At 41.9% G+C, this 19,793-nt stretch overlaps 1 protein-coding gene across 4 annotated transcripts in view; it reads left to right on the top strand.

Annotated features, from left to right (window-relative positions):
- The window catches only part of SUSD1 (sushi domain containing 1), a 154,741-nt gene that overhangs the window by 98,932 nt on the left and 36,016 nt on the right, over positions 1-19,793 (top strand). For all 4 annotated transcript variants that reach the window (XR_009008661.1, XM_057548764.1, XM_057548765.1 and 1 more), the window contains 4 exons: positions 2,108-2,199; positions 3,372-3,558; positions 14,004-14,100; positions 17,981-18,239. Coding sequence is in view for 3 of the 4 variants with exons in the window: in XM_057548764.1 (XP_057404747.1) it covers positions 2,108-2,199; positions 3,372-3,558; positions 14,004-14,100; positions 17,981-18,239 (635 nt within the window). In the remaining variant the exon portion in view is untranslated. The remainder of the gene's footprint in view (positions 1-2,107; positions 2,200-3,371; positions 3,559-14,003; positions 14,101-17,980; positions 18,240-19,793) is intronic.

Raw genomic sequence — 19,793 nt, 5'->3', positions numbered from 1 at the left:
AGTTTCTAGACCCTGCCTACATTCCTTGGCTTGTGGCCCCATCCTCCATCTTTAAAGCTCATCAGTTCAACCTTAAGTTCTCTCTGGCCCTGATCTTCTTGTCTCCCTCTTTTAAAGACCCTTGTCATCTGGATAATCCAGGATAATCTCCCTATTGTAATCACATTTGCAAAGTCTTTATGCCATGTAAGGTAACATGGATACAGATTCCAGGGACTAGGATGTGAACATCTTTGAAGGGACCATTATTCAGCCTACCATACTTGTGCTTACAGATATGTAGAAAACGATTAGTTTTTCTATGTTCTTGTCTTTGGGTGCATTTTGCCAAATTCCTATTATTTTTCTGTCGTTTTCAAACAATTGCATATTTGTTTTTCAGTTTTTTTTAAAAATTTACTGTCAGTTGCATAATTTGTTCCCTTTCTTTCTGGTATTTATAGCTCATTTTTTTCCTTGCCTCGTTCTGCATTGTCTAGAATCTCCTGACTAATGCTAAATAATAGCTGTGAAACCATGCATCCTTGGATTGTTCTTAACTTTATTAGAAATTGTTTTACCACTGAGTATGGTGGTTTCTAATAAACATTCTTTTAAATCAAGGAGTTTTTATCAAATTAAATCCTAGTTTGCTAAGATTTTTAGTCAGGAATGTACATTAGATGTATTAACCATTATGATTATAAAAGTGACCATATGGTTTTTCTCTTTCAATCTATTCATAGCTTTCCTAGTAATGATCATCTCTGTATTCCTGGAGTAAATCTCCCTTGTTTATAGTGTATTGTTCTTTGAATGTACTGCTGACTTCTATTTGTTAATATTTTATTTTTGTATTTATATTAATAAGTGAATTTAGCATAGTGTGTTTAGTAATTGGTTGTGCCGTCCTTGCACACCTTGGGCATTGTGGATTATCCAGTCATACTGAGTGAACTGGGAAACTTTCTACCTTTTTGTATGGTCTGGAACTGTTTAAATACTATTGAAGTTATATGCTTTTTGAAAGTTTCATAAATGTGAGTTTCCTTGGGCCACTACTACTTATCTCTAAAACCATCTTCCTTACCTTCCTTAAAGGTTGCTTTATCCTGAATCATCCATACTTTATTCCTTACTCTGTCTTACAACAGTTGAAGAATAGCTTGTGACCTGTGGAACAGGTTTTCTCTGGGCAAAGCTGCCCCATCCATAAAGAGGGGTCACATCTATCAACTAGGCTTCATTCATAGGAACCTGTTGGTCCAGGGGCTTACACAATAAAGGTTTGGCTCCCATGAGATTTTCTTTTTTTTCACGTGCTTTGGGAGTTGTCTTTATCACTTATTAATCATCACAGTGTTCCTATGAAACTTCTTAGCAAGTCTGATGTATTATTTTCAGTTTAAGGACAGGGATCATCATTGAAGGAAATAACCTTTGATACCAGAGCTTTGAATAACCAGTCTTTTTAAAAATTTATTTTTTTATTGAAGTACAGTTGAATTACAGTGTTGTTTGAATAACTAGTCTTTATTTTAAAAAGCTTGGGGGATGTGCCTCTGTATTACATGGTACCAGTACTGAACTATCTTTTGGATTCATTACCATGAAATTGAGCAGAGACCAATGAATGCTTCTTTGATCATAAGAGATGAGGAAGCCCAAACCGAGAGGGACCACTCCCCCCTTTTCATCATGAGAAGCCTGACTGCTTGAGGTAGACTTTTTCATTTCCTCAAGGAGTAATTCTCAGTTCTCTGCCGAAATGTTACTCTCAGCTCAGAATTTCAAACTGATGCTTGTTTGTCTAAATGAGGTTGTCCAAGGCCAGGACAATGAGTCGCTGTTTTAGCTTAGTAAACCAAGGGAATTTGCAGTGAATCGACTTAAATAATTTTTTAAGAAGGATGCTCTGACTGGGTATCTTTTGATCTTAAATCTTTCATCAGGACTGTGTTTACATAAATATAAAAATGGTGTTTCTTGGACTGCTACCACTGATTTCTAAATTAAAATACTGCTGAAGTCATCCTCTGTAAACGCTTATCCTTGGAATATTGTTCGATTAAAAGGTAGTGTTTTGGTATAAGGTGTAAGTTGATTTCTCATTCTTTTCCCCTTGCAGTAAAACAGACCATCAGTAACATTTCAATATTTAATGAAACCTGCTTGAGATGGAGAAGTATGAAGACAGCTGATATAGAGGAGATGTATTTAGTAAGTTACTGAAAGTTACTCTGTTTATAGGTGTTTGTCTTGTGTGGGAGGTTCAAAAAATATCAACAAACCAAAAAAACTACTTATATAGCTGCCGTTATCAGTGGAAGATTTATAGTGACAATTGCAGTAAGAAACAAGAAAGTGGGCACTTCTGCTGCATATTTGAAGACAGAGACCTTGGGGATTGATGAGAAAATCATGAGAGGTTCTTTGTGCAACATAGCCTGATGCAGAGCTGATGTTCAGGCAGTGTCATGGAAGGAAGCCAGTGGCTTTTGCATGTGTGTGTCTCTCCACACCAGTGCCTCTGATCAGGGTCTGAATGTGTTGCCTGGAGAGTCAAGGAGAACTTCTAAAGCTAGATGTGGTTGTGAGTAACAAAGGTAAAGACCATGGGATGAGCTGCAACTAGAAGCAATTAAGTAGGAAGAAAAGTGCATCTATTGGCCCAGGTGCTGGGATGTTACAGTCAAGTGTAGGGAATGTCAGAAGGGGGTGGGCAGAGGAGAAAAACTCTCCCCAGGTTTTACCAAACCGACTAGGATTACCCTAATGCAGCAGTCCCCAGTCTTTTCGGCACCAGGGACCGGTTTCGTGGAAGACAGTTTTTCTACCGCTAGGGGGTTGGGGGATGGGTCAGGCGGTAATGCGAGCGATGGTAAAGCAGACAAAGCTTCCTTCGCTCGGTCCACCGCTCCCCTCGTGCTGTGTGGCCTGGCTCCTCACAGGCCGTGGACCGGTACCGGCCTGCGGTCCGGGGATTGGGGACCCCTATCCTAATGCACGTTCTGCTCTGGGAGAAGCCTTAGTTCAGATTCTTAATTTTCTCTCTAGGAAATTGTTCTTTGGTCTTGCTCCTGTGGTTTTGCCAACAGACTTTCACATTGGGCATGTGCCGTTATATGTGTGAGAACAAGAAAGAGAAAGTTGTCGGTGTTGGGGCCTCGAGTTTTCGTGCATTTTGATTTAAAAATATGTTTATGATACTGATAATATTGTAATTACAATATTTACGGTATTACAACTCTAATATTTGCTTCCTGCCATATTTCACTTTCTGAAGGAACTTTAGAGTCAAGAGTAAGAGAGTGTGAGAGAAAGGGTAGGTATCCAGGCATTCAGAGCCTTTCAAGCTAGCAATTCACCTGGTGAACTTTTCTATGTTTTAGTTCCACATTTGGGGCCAGAGATGGTATCAGAAGGAATTTGCCCAGGAAATGGTCTTTAATATCACTGCCAGCAGCCAGGCTCCTGAGACTTGTTTGGACCTGAGGCCAGGTACCAACTACAGTGTCAGCATCCAGGCTTTGTCTTCTGAACTTCCTGCGGTCATCTCCCTGACAACGCAGATAGCAGGTAAATCTTGAATAACAGCATTTGGATGAACAAAGTCGCCGCAGAGCTGTATAGGCTCAAATAAAGAGGCACACTATTACTTTCAATCTTTATATAATGAGCTTTAAGAGAAAGAGGAAGAAGGATGTGAAATTGGAGAGGGGAACTAAGGGGACTGCAGCCTGAACTGCAATGCTTTATTTCTTAAAAAGGTACCTGAAACAAAATAGGAGCATTGAAGAAATCTGGGTAGTGTGTACATGAGTGTTGGTTAAATTCCTTCTGGATATTTAAAATATTTCATACTTCAAAAGAATTTTTCCTATTACTCTTTCTTTCTCAGTAACATATTTAATTGTTATTCTGTTACAAGTACCTTAAGAGTAGGTTACTCTCAGGGAAAAATGACTGGCAGTCCCACTCTAGTCCCCTAGAAAATTCACTTTTCACTCATTTTCTCATGTCTCCTCAAATCTGTGATGCTCACTCCATCCCCCAACACACACACTCTGAGTTAATATTCAGACTATTAGCTTCTTGTTTCTTACTTCACTGAGGAATTAGAAGTAATCAGGTGAGGGGGTGGTGGTGGGATGAATTGGGAGACTGAGATTGACATATATACACTAATATGTATAAAATAGATAACTAATAAGAACTTGCTGTATAAAAATAAATAAATAAATAAATAAATAAATAAATAAATAAAATTAAAAAAAAAAAAAGAAGTAATCAAGTGAGGACTTTCCACTCCCAAATCTCCCATTGTTGCCTTCATGCAGAACCTATATTTTATCTTCTCTCTTGTCCCCACTCCTAAGGCGAATCCTCCCTCAACCCCGTCATCCCTTCTTGCCTCATCCTCAATTCCCTCCAGTAAAGAATTAGTCCCAACACTGCACAAGCATGTTGTAATATCTCATTTTTAAATGAAAACATAGAAAAGATAAGCACACTTCTTTTGATCCCATATTCCCTCCAGCTACTCTCCCTTCTCTCAGCCCCTCGTTACAGTAAAACTCCTTGAAAGAATGTTGTGTAGGCTCCACATCCTTACCTCCTCTTCTTTCTGTAACTGGTTCCAGGCCAGAGGCATTTGTCCTCAATGCTTTACTGGCAGTGTCTCCATCTTGCAAAACCCACTGCCCGATTTTGTTCTTACATGATTTTCTCTACAGCATTTGGCATTCCATCCTTGAAACACCTTTTCTCTTGGCTTTTGGATCCTTCTACCTTGCTGGCTGCTCCTTCTCAGTTTTTTTTCACTAGGTCCATCTATTGGATTGGCCAAAAATATCGTTCGGGTTTTGCCATAAGAGCTTCCAAAGAACCCAAATGAACTTTTTGGCCAACCGAATACTTTTATTGATGCCCCGCCCCTCGCCTTCTTCTATTCCTTTTTCTTCATTATTTACTCTTTTTGCCTAGGCGATCTCTACCAGTCTCATGGCTATAAACATTACCTATGTGCTGAGCATTCCCAAATATGTATCCTAGTCCCAATCTCTCCTCTGAGCTCCAGACTCATGTATCCACCTGTCTCCTAAACATATCCTATTGAACATCTAATAGGCAAACCCAGTAGAACTTTTGATTTCTCACCTCTTCCCTCACCCCCAAATCCATTTCCACCCAGGCTTCTCTATCTCAGTTATTGGCATTCCTATTCACCAACTGCTCAGGCCAAAAAGGAATCATAATTGATTCTATCTCTCCCACCATTTCTAGTCCATCAACAAGCTGGCTTGTTTCTGAAATAAACATTCTGAATCCAACCACTTCTCCCCACCTTTGCCTTTACCACTAGGAACCTAATCCAAGCCAGCAACTTCTTGCTTGGACTCCTGCAATAGCATTCTAACTCTTCTCCCTGTTTTCACAGTTGCCTATCACCTGCTGCCCTAAGTCTTAATCTTCACCATAACTTTAAAAACATCACTCAAAGTGTCATACTGAATGAAGTAAGTCAGACGGAGAAAGACAAATATCATGATATTGCTTATATGAGGAATCTAAAAAAATGGTACAAATGCACTTATTAACAAAACAGAGTCACAGATGTAAAAAACAAACTCATGGTTACCAGGCGGAAAGGAAGGGAGGGATAAATTGGGAGATTGGGATTGACATATACACACTACTATATATAAAATAGATAACTAATAAGGACCTACTATATAGCACAGGGAACTCTACTCAATACTCTAATGACCTATATGGGAAAAGAATCTAAAAAAGAGTGGACGTATGTATATGTATAACTGATTCACTTTGCTGTACAACTGAAACTAACACAACATTGTAAATCAACTATACTCCAATAAAAATTAATTAAAAAATGCATATAAGAACATGTCATCCCCAGCTCAAAACGGTCCTATGAGTTTGCATTAGTGTTCTAACGGAATCCACGTTCCTTACCATGGAACGTGGAGTCTGGCCCCTGCCTACCTCATTGACCTCATCTCCCTCTGCCCTCTCCCTTTCTCACTAAGGAGCAGCATCCTTCCTTGCTATTTCTCAGACGGGTCAAACTTGTTCTTGCATCAAGGTATTTCCATTTGCTGCTTAATCTTCGTGGGACACTCTCTCCACATGGCTTCTTTATAATCACTCAGGTTTCTGCTCAAGTGCCATTACCTAGAGAGCCTCTCCCTGCCCATCCTTTCAAAAATCATCTCCCATTGCCACCCCATCACTCTATCCATTTCCTCTGCTTGAATTTCTTCATAGAACTCATTTTCAGGACTTGTATTTTAAAATTTACTTGTTTATTTTCCCCTACTAAAATAGGAACTCTTTGAAGACAGAGATTTTTGTCTGTGTGCTCTACATTGACTGCTCAACACATAAGGACAGTGTGAGCACACATAAGGACAATGATAGCACAACAAAAGAGTATTTTTGTAATGAATGCATACGAGGGCTAACCCCCAAATGGCCAGCGGGTGGTATCGGCATTGAAGAAATGCCTGGTTAGTTAATAAAGGCTTTAGACCAAAAAGAATTCACCAGCTTTGGGGCTGGAAAGAGATGTTCAATTTGGGCATTTCTTCCATGGTGACTTATCAAAATGGATAGCTATTCAGTCTCCTACTCTTTGGTCCTTCTCATGTTTGGATGGTTTGCGTTGCTGATTCACATTAGCATTTCATATTTTTTGAGTTGGGGAGAGGGAGTTTCATCTCGATGAGACACTTACTTCTACCTTGTTTTGTACGCTAAATATTGCCCCGTAGCTCAAGCACCCTGTGTCTGTGTTCATGGCCACCAGGGGACACTGTGGAGCTGTTTAAGTTCATTGAAACCATGACTGCATGTTTTTCACTCTACTTTAAAGAATTAGCAATTTTTAAAAAGTGTGAAAATTCAAGTTGTTAAGATCTTATGAAAGAGTAACTAAACAAATAAAATAAGAACAAACCCCAAGCCCTCTCTTTAATAAGAGAACCGTATATTGATGTGAAGAGGTATGCCTTTTTGCCTAAGATGTGGCTTTGTTTCAGCAAAATTGTGAACTTTTGAATTTTACCAGAAATGTGAGGCAAGGGGTTTGGACGTGGAATACGCAGCAGCTGATTTCCCAGAAGAAAAGTGAATGGAATTTCCCTTCTGAGTGTCTTACATTAAGCTAAATCTTACTGATGGGAACAGGATGAAAACGAGCGCTTTAAATATATTGCTGACCTCAGAGGAGAGTGAAAGCTTTTGGAATGTTGAAGGACAGAGGCAAGTGTTGTAGTGGCAATGGAAGAGGGTGCTGGTGAGAAAGGTGGTAAGACGGAGAGGCTATCACAGTGCTTTTGACTCATGGCCCACGTGCTTCCGCAGGCAGCCCATTGATGGGAATTCATCAGAATAGTGCCACCATTTATACTCCCTTATGTAAGAACAAACTTTCATCCTTGATGTAGACCCAAAGGGTCAGAAGAGCTACCCCACACTGGTTATGCTATTTTCTAGCCAACTCAAAAAGCTTGTAGGTAAACTTTTCTTCTCATAGAGAGAGGGAGAGAACCAGAGAGGGGGAAGTGGGGGGAGGGAGAGAAAGAGAGAGAGAGAGAAAGCAAGTGCCTGCAGGAATGTAAAGATAAACCACTTATTCCACACAATATGGTGATCATTTGAGGTTGAATGTTTATTATGGAACAAAGAATGCTGGAAGAGAAAAGGGAAACGAATATGTAAAGGAAATCATTCCTTCCCAAGTCCACCTTCAATACCAAGGCTGGCAATGTACATGGGAACTTCCCCATCTCTACCTGCATTCGTAATAAGAAAAACAATGTACTTTTTCAGATGTTCAGGAAAGCCACTGAAAACACAGGTATGTCCCAAGCGTTCTCAGGCTATCCCTCTAACAGAGAGGTCCAGTCAGGATAGCTCTAATTCCCCCTACAGGGCTGGGGACCACTGCCCCCTCCTCTGACCCCTCCTCTCTTACTGTTAAGTGTCCTCAGGAAGGACCGTGCAGGACCAGATGTCTTGATGTTCTTCTGCTGTGAGCTTCTCTTCCACAAACCATCCAAGGACTGTGCACTCCTGTGTCCTCAGTGAGGACCTTGTCTCCTCAGGCTGGTTCCAGAGTACCACGCTTATTCCTGCTGTTTCCCCTGGCTCCGAGTGGGTAGGAACTGCCCCGGAGGTTAGGAGAGGAGCTGGCCTTCATCCCAACTGTTTTTCTTCGTCCAGGTTCTCTCGAAGTCTTTCACGGACACAGGTTCTTTGACATCTGCGGACCTAATGTTAGGTCAGGCCAGGAGGGAGGCACACATGTCCTTCCATACCTCCATGGGCCACCTGTTCCTCTCATCCCCAGAAATCTCCCAACTACTTTCCAGCTTCAAATCAAAACCTAGCCTCTCAAGGAAATGGCTATATGGGGATGGATATCTCCCCACTCTTCTCACTGAAAGCATCTGCATCCCTGCTGAGGCCCCACTGAGACAAGATGGTACACCACAGAGGAAAATGGGCTGGATGTGTTATGTTCCTATATTAACGCTAGCTTTTTACAAAATATGGATGGGAAAGTTTCTTTATATCAGAAGCCTAAAAACCAGGGTTTCTGTGTGTTATAGAAGTGGGGGAAGGGTATGCTGCAACTTAACAACTTAATCAGTGAATACCTATTGATTGGTTATGTACAAAGACCGGTGCCAAGTGCTGAAGGGGAGATAAAGATAAAAAGAAGACTGTTCCTTCTTCCTGGGAAGCCAAGTCTCATAACCTTATTGATGGGGGAGATGCAGCTCACCTTGCGACATCTGATGACTTATGGTGTAAGCTCCATTTGCTCTATTGCCAGCAATTTCAATTTATCATGCCTTGAAGTGGGGGCTGTGGTCCAGTTGGGGAGATGCTGAGGATTAGAAAAGAACCATTGGGTGTCTTTATTTTTATATATTTATTTATATGTATTAATTAGTTCCTTGCATTTACTTGAAGTTTATAGCATAAGGTTGCGACCTTTGTTTAGATTTGGTGCAGATAAAATTTTCTTTTACTTTTTTTTTTGGTTCATTTTAATGGGTTTTGGAGGAATTTTAACACATTTGCACTTCTGTTACCTCCTTCCTCTCATTGATTTTAATAGTTTCCCTACATTAATGGTTTTAATCTTTTGTTATACGTATTACACCCCCAGGTTATTTACTCTTTAATTTTCTTGTCAATATTCTTTTTGACATTTAGACATTTTAAGTTTTCATGTAATCAATTCTATTGATTCTTTTATAGTTTCTGCCTCTGGTCATGCCAAGAAAAGCCTTCCCCACCCTGAAAATCAGATCAATAATTTTTATTCTCTACTATTTTCAAATGCTTCTTAATGGTTTTGCTTTTCACATTGAAGGTTAGACCCATTTGGAATTTGTTTAAATGCGTGTATAAGGCTAAATTTACATGGTAATTTTTTTCCCCCAGGTGATAAGCCAGTTTCCCCATCACCTTTGGAATGACTGTCCAGGCCACACACTATATTCTCATTTATTTATTTGGGTCTCTTTCTCGATTGTCTAGCTTCTTTCATTGCTTTGCCTATCCTGTGCTTGTACTTTCCTATTTCAGTTATTGTAAATTTATAGTATATTTAATATTTTGTAGGACAAGTCCTGCTTCATTGCTTTTTTCCTGACTCTTCAAAGTTTTCTCAGATGGTAGCCTCCATAATTTCCTTTGTCACTTGCTTCTAATAGAGAATGGATACTGTTGACACCTAAGGGTAGTAATGAGTATGTCCCCTCATCTCACATACTCAGGGTGAAAGAACTCCAGCCTAGACACGACCCACTTCTTGCCTTGGGTCTGATTTGGTTTAAATCAGTAATGAAGCCGATGGAAAGGAGAGTAGATCTGCCATAGACAGCAGTTTGGGGGATGGGAAACAGCACCTTGGAAAATATGGCTGGAAGTTAAGGTTATGTAAACTCAAAAATGTGGTGAAGAACCAGCCTGATGAAGTCCAGGCTTTCACATTCGAGAGAAAAGGCACACTGTTTTCAAGGTGGGGAAGGCCTTGAGCAGGCAGAGCAGAAAGCAGCCTAGACGTCACGTGTTGATGGAATCAGCTGTGTGGTAGTGGCACATTTAGAATGGCAAGAATGACGCTGGGGCTGAAAAGGGGCAGCGTGGCACGGAACAAGCAGGCGATGGCCTTCCTGCCCCCGTTGTGGGCCCGCCTTCACCAAGCTGGGCGAGCACTTTGTTCTGCTGTTCCTGGGGTGGGTGAGAAACCTGGTGGTTTTAAAAGGTTAGCCAAGAGATTAGAGGACCTGGAGTTATTAATCTCAGAGAAGAGCAAACAGAGGAATAACTTGAGCCTAAGGAGAGTTCTCACACAGAAAAGAGTAAACAGTTAATCTGCCTCTGGGCTGAAAACAGGAAATGCGTGATAAAAACCACTTACTTTACCGTGATGACAAAACATCATGAATGAGAGGGCATTTCATTGATAGCCTGAACGGCTGAGTGCAGAGATACAGTAAGTCCCCTACATGTGAACCTTCAAGCTGTGAGCTTTCAAGGATGAGAACGTGCGTTCGCACGTCCAATCATGTAAGTTAGTTCACGTGTCTGGCGTACATTGTCACATGCGTGCATCCTCTACAAGTGGTTGTGCTTTTGTGTACTTTACTGTACAGAACTGTATAGAGTACAGTAGTACGGTATCTTTATTTCAAGCCCAGGATGACCAGAAGCAAGAATAAAAGCTGCGGTGATGTAGTTGGTACTGCTAAGAAGCGCCAGGAATTGGAGGCCCAGAGAAAGGATGAAGAGAGACAAGAGGAAGAAGAAGTAACTGAAGAACTGAAGAGATTCACAACACAGGAAATGGCAAGGGGATTTCCTTTATGTGAGGAGGCACTGTTAGTTTTTGAGGCACAGCACCTGCATGTAGAATGGTACACGAAGGTTGCAACAGCTGTTCAGGATTCAATCCAGTGCTATAATGTCATCTATGATGAAAAAAAAGAGCTAATACCCAGATATCACTGGATCGTTTTTTCAAGAGGGTAAATAGAATTGAATCCAGCAAGGAACCAGAACCTGTGCCATCAACGTCAGGTGTGAGTGAAATTGCAGCTTGCCCTCCGTCTCCTATTGCTGACAATCCTTCAGCTCTGCCATCTCCCACCTCCTCTCCCTCCTCCAGTCAGTAACTCTTCTTGCCTGTTCACTCAATGCCAGCCCCTGTATGCCAGCTGTTGTACTGTACTACTGAACTTTTCAAGGTACTGTACTGTAAGATTAAAAATGTTTTCTTTATTTTTGGTTTCTTTGTTTTTTATGTATTATTTGTGTGAAAAGTATTATAAACCTATTACAGTACAGTACTATATAGCCGATTGTGTTAGTTGGGTGCCTAGGCTAACTTTGTTGGACTTACGAACAAATTGGACTTACAGACTCACTCTTGGAACGGAACTTGTTTGTATGCAGGGGACTTACTGTACTCAAATGCTCACATTTCCCTGGGGAACCTGGTGGGGCTTTTTAAACTGCATTTTCCCCTCTCCCCATTACCGCTGCAGGAAGCTGGCCTTTGTCTTCCTCAGGGGTGTCAGTTATGGAATCTCTTTCTGGACACCTCTTGGAAACAGCATAGACCTTCAACACCGTAGTGTGAGGTCTTAACTGTAGGTGGGGGATTGTTCCCTAACAAACCCACGGATTTATGGAAAACATAATTTGTGTGGCGTATCTGGGTGACTTTGGGAGAAATTCTAGACTTAGCACTGTTTAATAAGAGCTATAGGGGACTCTCACTCATCCACCTGGTCTTAGATGCCTGGGTTTCCTGGTGGTCGCCCTAGGCCCTCATCTCTTCTCAGATGCGTTTATACCTTCCCCCTGGGCAGCTGTAGCCTCTTCTATTGATGACTGACTCCATATCACCATCACAGTTTGCTCCTAAGCTCTGGACCCGCATTTCTAACTGCCTGCTGGACGATTTCACAAGCACTTCAAACTTAACAGGTCTAGAAGTGAGCTGCGTCTGAACCTTCCCTGCAGACCTTGATGAATGACGTCACCACTGACTCAGTGGCCAAAACCAAAGCCCAGATTCCTTCCCCTTCCTTATCTTCCACAACCTTCTGTTCCGTCTCTGCCCCATGTGTCTCCTCCATCTGCCCCTTCTTCTCCCTTCCGAGTGCCATCACTCGCTTCAGACCTCAGGCACTTCTTACCTAGATTTTGGAGAACCTGTGCTTTTGCTCTTTTCCAATTCATCCTCCAACAGGCAGTCCAAATTGTATTTCTAAAATATACATCTGCTAAGAATCGTTAGATGGCTTCTCATTATTTCTAGGGCCTCAGATCTGACCTATACTCACATGTCTCACTTTATTGCCCGCTTCTACCCAGCTGGGACTCAACCTTTCGGACACACTGAACTCCTGCAGTTCTGTCTCTGCCCACACTCTCTCTCACCTCCTGCCCCTGCGTATGTCTGTTTCTGTATTTGATAGGCTCACCCCCCTGCCCTTGGTGTTCTTCCTCTGCACTCCCACCACCCTCTTGTGGAACTTTATCGTAGTTCCAAGCACTGCCTGTTTATAAGACTTTCTCCACTATTAGACTCTGAGCTCCTGGAAAGCAGAAACCGTCTTCCATAGCTGTTTCTCCCAGCCTCACACAGAGGTACATAGAGGTGGCTAATAAATATTTGTTGAAAGGCAGTGTATGAATAACATATTCAGTAGAGCTTTAAAAATTATCTAGGAAGGTCTAAGTTTTTACTTATTATAATTTGAATTGAGAATTTTCACCCCAAAGCTATTTTCTAATTGGGTAAATAGAGTCTTGAGTGTCTATTTTGGCCTCTTAGTCCTAATTTCACTGTGGCAGGATTCAGAGGAATTTCAGGGGAGGGGGGGTTCATATTTTATTCTTTCTCTTTCTCTCTTCCTCCCTCCCTTTATAAATCTCATCCACTTGATAGCACTGTGGAGAAGATTAAATGAGATGAGGCATATATAGGACACATCTATATATGTGTTGTGTGCCCAACACATGTAAGCTGTGTTACTCACAAGGCAGAGTGGCAGCTGGTACATTTATACCATGAATATAACTCCCAGTTAGATGCTAGAACGCTGGTGTCAACCAATCAACCAACATTCTCCTCCCTGCGGAATATCTATTTGGGAAATCTGGTTGCTGGGGAGAGCAAGATAAGGACAGACAGCTGTGTGATTATAAAGGATCTAGAAGTCTAGGGAATTCCCCGGTGGTCCAGAGGTTAGGACTCTGTGCTTTCACTGCCGAGGGCACAGGTTCGATCCCTGGTGGGGGAACTAAGATCCCACAAGCTGCATGGCGCAGCCAAAAAATATATATATAATAATAATAATAATAATAATAAATAAACTGTTCCTAAAGGATCTAGAAGTCTGATAAGCTGGTCTCCCCACCAAATAAGAACCTATTTGCCAAGTTAATTGAAATGCCCACAGCATCCACCATCTGTCAGTGCTGGGGCATCATTTTTTTTTAATTGTAATAAAATATATACAACATAAAATGTACCATTTTAATTATTTTTCAGGACACAATTTATTGGCATTAAGTACATTCACAATGTTGTAAACCATCACCATTATCTATTTCTAAAATGTTTTCATCACCCCAGACAGAAACTCTGTTGACCATTAAGCAATAACTCCCCATTTCCTACACACACCCCCTCAACCCTTGGCAACCTCTAATCTATTTCTGTCTCTATGGATTTACCTGTTCCAGATATTTCATGTAAGTGGAATCATGCAATAGTTGTCCTCCTGTGTCTGGCTTATTTCATTTAGCCTAATGTGTTCAAGATTCATCCACGTCAGAGCATGTGTCTGAATTTGCTCATCTCTTCTTACATGAAAACTTTCCTCTTGATGCCCCATGAGGACCACTTTTTTATGCTTCTGCTCGTTCTGATCATACCCCCTTTCTTCTTTTCAACATGTTTTCAGAGCCTCCCCTTCCGGAAGTAGACTTTTTCACTGTGCACGGAGGGCCTTTACCACGCCTGAGACTGAGGAAAGCCAAGGAGAAAAATGGACCCATCAGGTCAGTAGAGGCCTCTTTTCCATGGCTGCCCAGTGATCTCCATGGAGTGTTTTGAAAACTTTGGTTTGAGTGAGGAGGAGACTTCTCTTTAGGTGGCTGCACTGGAGTAGTTGAGTCAGTGCAGTCAGTGCCTCATTTTTTGTTTCCTTGGGTACAGACTGGGCCTTTAATTCCAACTAGCACCCTCCCTAATGAATAGAGAGACTTGTAAAGGACCAGAGACAAGCATTTGGGCAGCTGAGCTCGAGAAGTTAAATCCGTTCCTTTGGTCATTAGATGAGCACTGGTTGGGTGCCCGTGACATGTCAGGCTATCACTTTGCACTCACGCCTCCAGGTACATCCTTTAGTGATGGTGGGTCAGGAGCATCATTTCATTTACCAAAGACAGAATATATTTTCCTTTATTTAAGGATGACCTTGGGGGGTGTGTAGTGCTTTCTTTTTTATTTATTTATTTATTTATTGAAGTGTAGTTGATTTACAATGTTGTTACAATCTCTGCTGTACAGCAGAGTGACTCAGTTATACACATATAGACATTCTTTTTTAAATATTCTTTTCCATTATGGTTTATCACGGGATATTGAATATAGTTCCCTGAGCTATACATTAGGACCTTGTTGTTTATCCATTCTAAAGTAATAGTTTGCATCTACCAGCCCCAAACTCCCAGTCCATCCCTCTCCCTCCCCCACTCCCATGTGTGTAGTGATTTCTGGAAGAGTCATTTGGATAATTCTTTTAATTCATTCTTGTATTGAGATGTGAGCAAGACACTGCATTGTTAACAACTGCTTCTGGGACTCCAGGTGGTATTAGGATGGAATTAATTGACCTCAGTTCCTGGACTACCTTGTGTGCAATTAAGCTTTTTATTTACAAAGGTCATGGCAGGATTAGGAAAGCAGAAGTATTCCCTTTTTAGATAGGAAAATTGAGGTTTGCCTGGAGAGATGAGTAACTTACTGACAGTAACAAATCAAGGAGATGGCAACAACCTGTTTCCTTGACCTAACTTACACTGCCTATGTCTCTCCTGACCGTTCAGTCTAATGACCCTGCTGTACAATCAAGGTAAAATTCATGAGGTATCACAAAACTGTAAAAAAGAAAGTCTATCGATATTATATGTGTCCATTTGTAATGAAACTTGAGCTTTTTGTGTCTATTAGTTTGAGTTCAATAAGTGCTCAAAAGTCTTTCCAGGCATGGATATGGCCTAAGTTGTTCTGTTTCTTGATTCCTGACAAGTTACTGGAAGGCATTGTAATTCTGTTGCTATAAGCAGAACAGAAGTTGTGATCTCACTGCCTGAGAGAATTTGCAAGACGTACGTGATATTCAGACCAAATGATTATGTAAGGCAGAAAGAAAAGCCAAATGACAGCCTATCCTTGTGGCTCTGTGCCGGCCAGTGCCTCCAAAACAGGAAGTGGAGAGCTGTGAGTCATTCAAGGGAGGGTGGTGGTGAGAAAGAGGGGAGAAGTCCTTCTAGAGCAGTCATGCTCTAAACAGCCACAACTGCTTCCCCAACGTCATCGGGGCTAATTACCAGCAGGCAATTGGGGGGTTTTCTTGGCCCGACTACCTGGTTTGAGCTGGGGGTAACAGCACCGCCAGTGTGTGACAGGCCGGAGTCTGCCTTGTACATTGTCAGGGGACAGTGGCTTGGGCACATGGTGGAGCAGGGGCTCTGGGGCCACACCTCCCTTCCTTAGCTTGGTGATCTTGGGTGGATGAGGCAGTCTGTGGCTGGGCTCTCTTAATGCTAGTGTCTCCCACACTTGCCAGATTACCAGTGTACCTGGGGTGCTTTATCAGCTGTATGAACTCTCAGACTCTACTGGAGATTTTGATTCAGTAGGTCTGGGATGGGGGCTGGGAATTTGTACAATTATCAAGCAACTTGGGTGATTATGATCATGCTAATTGGGGAGACTGCTTTACGCGTCATGAATGGTGCCTCTACTGGGCAACGTTCAGAACCAAAAGAGTTCAGGTGAGCCTTGAACTTGCACGTGAATATCACCACCTACATGGAAAGATGAGAGGGACTTGAAGATGTGCTTACGGACAGCATGGAGTCTGCTGCGTATTTACTGTCTTACCTGCGGCCATGATTCATAGGGATGTCTTCAAGTCCCCAGGAAAGTTTGTTGTTGTAAGTGTTCCGTTGTTGGCAGTGGAGGCTTAGTAAATGTTTACTGGTGATGGCAGTGACAACTCATTGCCCTGCAGGCTTTACTTTGTCCCTTCTGTAGAAAGCCCTATGCTGAAAGTGAACCCAGAAACTTTGTGGAAATCAGGGGCCTGAGGACACCTAGGAATTTGGGGAGACTGGTTGGTGGATAGTTTCCAAATCCAACACCTGCTGTTGGGGAGGACTCCCTTTTCTTAACCTAGTAACTCATGAGCTCTTAGGAAGCAGGAGATGGGGCATTACGAATGTGGAGCAGGAAGCGTATACTTATTGGTAAAATAGAATTATGTGTGCTAATGAGTTTTGGAAATTACCCTAATCGTATTTGGTGCTGATGCATGTTTTTCTTCTTTACTGAAATTTCAACTCAAGAAACATTAGTGAGGAATCAGTCACAGCCAAAGAACTGTGCAAGGATTTGCAAGGATACAAGAGTAAATCATTCAATAAAGATGCAGACATAGAGAATGGACTTGAGGACACGGGGAGTGGGAAGGGTAAGGTGGGACGATGACAGTGGCATGGACATATATACACTACCAAATGTAAAATAGATAGCTAGTGGGAAGCAGCCACATAGCACAGGGAGATCAGCTCGGTGCTTTGTGACCACCTAGAGGGGTGGGATAGGGAGGGTGGGAGGGAGATGCAAGAGGGAGGAGATATGGGGATATATGTATATGTATAGCTGATTCACTTTGTTATAAAGCAGAAACTAACACACCATTGTAAAGCAATTGTACTCCAATAAAGATGTTAAAAAAAAAAAAGCACACCTATGAACTTAAAAAAAAAAAAAAAAGAGTAAATCATTCAAATCCCTGCTATCAAGCCTGATAGAAAAAGCAGACATCCCAACACCTACTATACTAGAGGCAGAAGATGAGTCCCGAATAGATGTGAATAAAAAGAAAGGCGTGATTCATTCTCAGAGTGTTTTTGTTCTTACACTTCCTTCCACTGACAGATTTTCTATATGGTGGGATAAATAATACTAAAACACATGACAAATATGACACCTGATTGCTAACGTGTTTCTTTGTCCACATCTAGGGAACATATGAGATTTTCCCTTTCCGGCTCTTTCAGGATATTGTCAGACTAGATGAACTCATGGTGATCTGTACTCCATGCTTCTCGTTCATTTCACAGGAACTTTGGTATCAGGACGTGAACTGGAGGGAATGTAAATCACATGAGTTCCGTTTTAGGTACCCCATGTGATTGCGTGGAGTCTTTTTGCAGACTTAGTGCATTAACTCTTATAGGCATTTGGCCTCCATGTGACTGCTAAACTCTTTCCACAGCTGGGCTTTATTTGCCCATGTGAAAAACACTGATTAGATCAACTTTAAGACACATACACTCCGGGCAGTTATACGTGCAGCAACTTCTCCCAGCTAAAGAGGATTTACCGGATAGCCATCTGCAGCCAGAACTTGGAGAGATCCCTCACCCAGTGTCATCTGGCATTAACACTGTTGGTTCCAACTGGAGTTCCATGACTGTGGGAGCTGTCAGACCATAAATCCCACACGGGCGAGGACTTTTATCAAGTGTTGCATCTCCAGTGTCTAGAAAAGCGTTGATCTCATAGCAGGTGCTCAACAAATACGAATAAATGAATGAACGAATCCCCCAAGCAAGGATCTGATAGACATTTTCTTTTCTCTTCCAGTTCATATCAGGTGTTAGTGCTTCCCCTGGCCCTCCAAAGCACATTTGTTTGTGATTCTGAAGAGGCTACCTCATTCTTTAGCAATGCTTCTGGTGCTGATGGATATGTGACGGCAGAACTGCTGGCCAAGGATGTTCCCGATGATGCCATGGAGATATCTATTGGAGACAGGCTGTACTATGGGAAATATTATAATGCACCCTTGAAAATAGGGAACGATTACTGCATTATATTACGAATCACAAGTGAATGGAATAAGGTATATTTCTTTAAAAACTCTTGTGAATTCTATATTTTCCTCTTCATGTGAAATTTAAATATTTGAACATTTGTTTTCCCAATATTTGAGATGAACACTGCTTGTAAGAACAATAAGAACGTGTTGAATCTTTTCACTTTATAAAGGATGGGCAGGTGAAACCTTTTTGGAGGTTGATATTCTGAACTTGCTGGGGGACCTGTTTGGACTGAACTAGTTTGGGTTCTTAAGCTTCACGAATGCCCTCATCCTATTGCACTGCTGAAGCCTGAGTTGGAGAGGAGCGTCTAGATCTTTCTGTCACTTCCCTGTACTCCTGCCAGACTGCTGCCTCTCTTCATTCTCCAGGAAGCCAGCAGGAGGGGCAGATTAAGCTCAGCACTATTTTCTGGCTCTATTTTCTGCTTCCGTTATTTCCTTGGCTATTGCGTAAGCCTCACTCTCCTCTCTCCATCCTTAGAAAGGCTATGTTTTTCCAGTGCTGGTTCTTTCTTGAGACATAAAATGATATATTCATTACAGAATGAATAGATGGGGACTTCCCTGGCGGTCCAGTGGTTAAGACTCCGTGCTTCCAATGCAGGGGGGCGCGGGTTTGATCCCTGGTCAGGGAACTGAGATCCCATCTACCATGTGGTGCGGCCAAAAAAAAAAGAATGAATAAATATAATGAGCTGGACAAGCAGAATAGCAAGAGCTGGATGGGTCAGTCAGGGGTGGAAGATCTGGCAGAAACATTGTGATGGTTGCCCTAGGAGGACTCAAGGTTTGGTATCAATTCATATCAGTTGGTAATGGAAACTAGAAAAAATATATTAATATTAATAGAAACATCTCTTGACTGATGAATTTAAGCCATCTTGCATGTAAGGTTCATCACATATTTAAAACTGAAACACGCAATTAAATTCTGTATAGGACACAAGTCAAATGCGCCATTATCATGCTTGATATAAAACTAAGAATATGTCCAAGTAGCAAAAAGTTCTGGTGGTGTTTTGTGGCAGTTATGTAGGGATTAAGAATTGGAAGACTAAAGTCCAGAATATATTGCCCTGAATTTGTTCCAAAGGTGTTTATGACTTAGACAAGGCCTCCTTGCTGGAAAATTACCCGGAGATCCTGACTTGGTGTTTCTAGCCATAGACAACACTGGCAGTACCATATGTGTGCAACTTAGAGATTACTCAGAGAGCTGCTGTCTCAGATTGAGACTTTGGTCTGGGAGGGTGTATTAGTTATCTTGGGCTGCCATTTCAAAATACCATAGACCGCGTGGCTTAAACAACAGACATTTACTTCTCATAGTTCTGGAGACGGGGAAGTCCAAGGTTAAGGTGCAGGCTGCTTTGGTTCCCCGGGGAGGACCCTCTTCCTGGCTTGCGGACAGCTGCCTTCTTGCTGTGTCCTCATGTGGTGGGGACTGAGTGAGCTCTGATCAGTCTTCCTCATCTTATGGACCCTGATCCCATCATGTGGGCCCTACCCTCATGACCTCATCTAAACTTAATTACATTCCAAAGGCCCTACCTCCAAATAACATCACATTGAGGG

Source organism: Balaenoptera acutorostrata, chromosome 6, assembly GCF_949987535.1.
Source record: "Balaenoptera acutorostrata chromosome 6, mBalAcu1.1, whole genome shotgun sequence".
NCBI classification, from domain to species: Eukaryota; Metazoa; Chordata; class Mammalia; order Artiodactyla; family Balaenopteridae; genus Balaenoptera; species Balaenoptera acutorostrata.
This window is presented reverse-complemented; position numbering and strand designations above follow the sequence as displayed.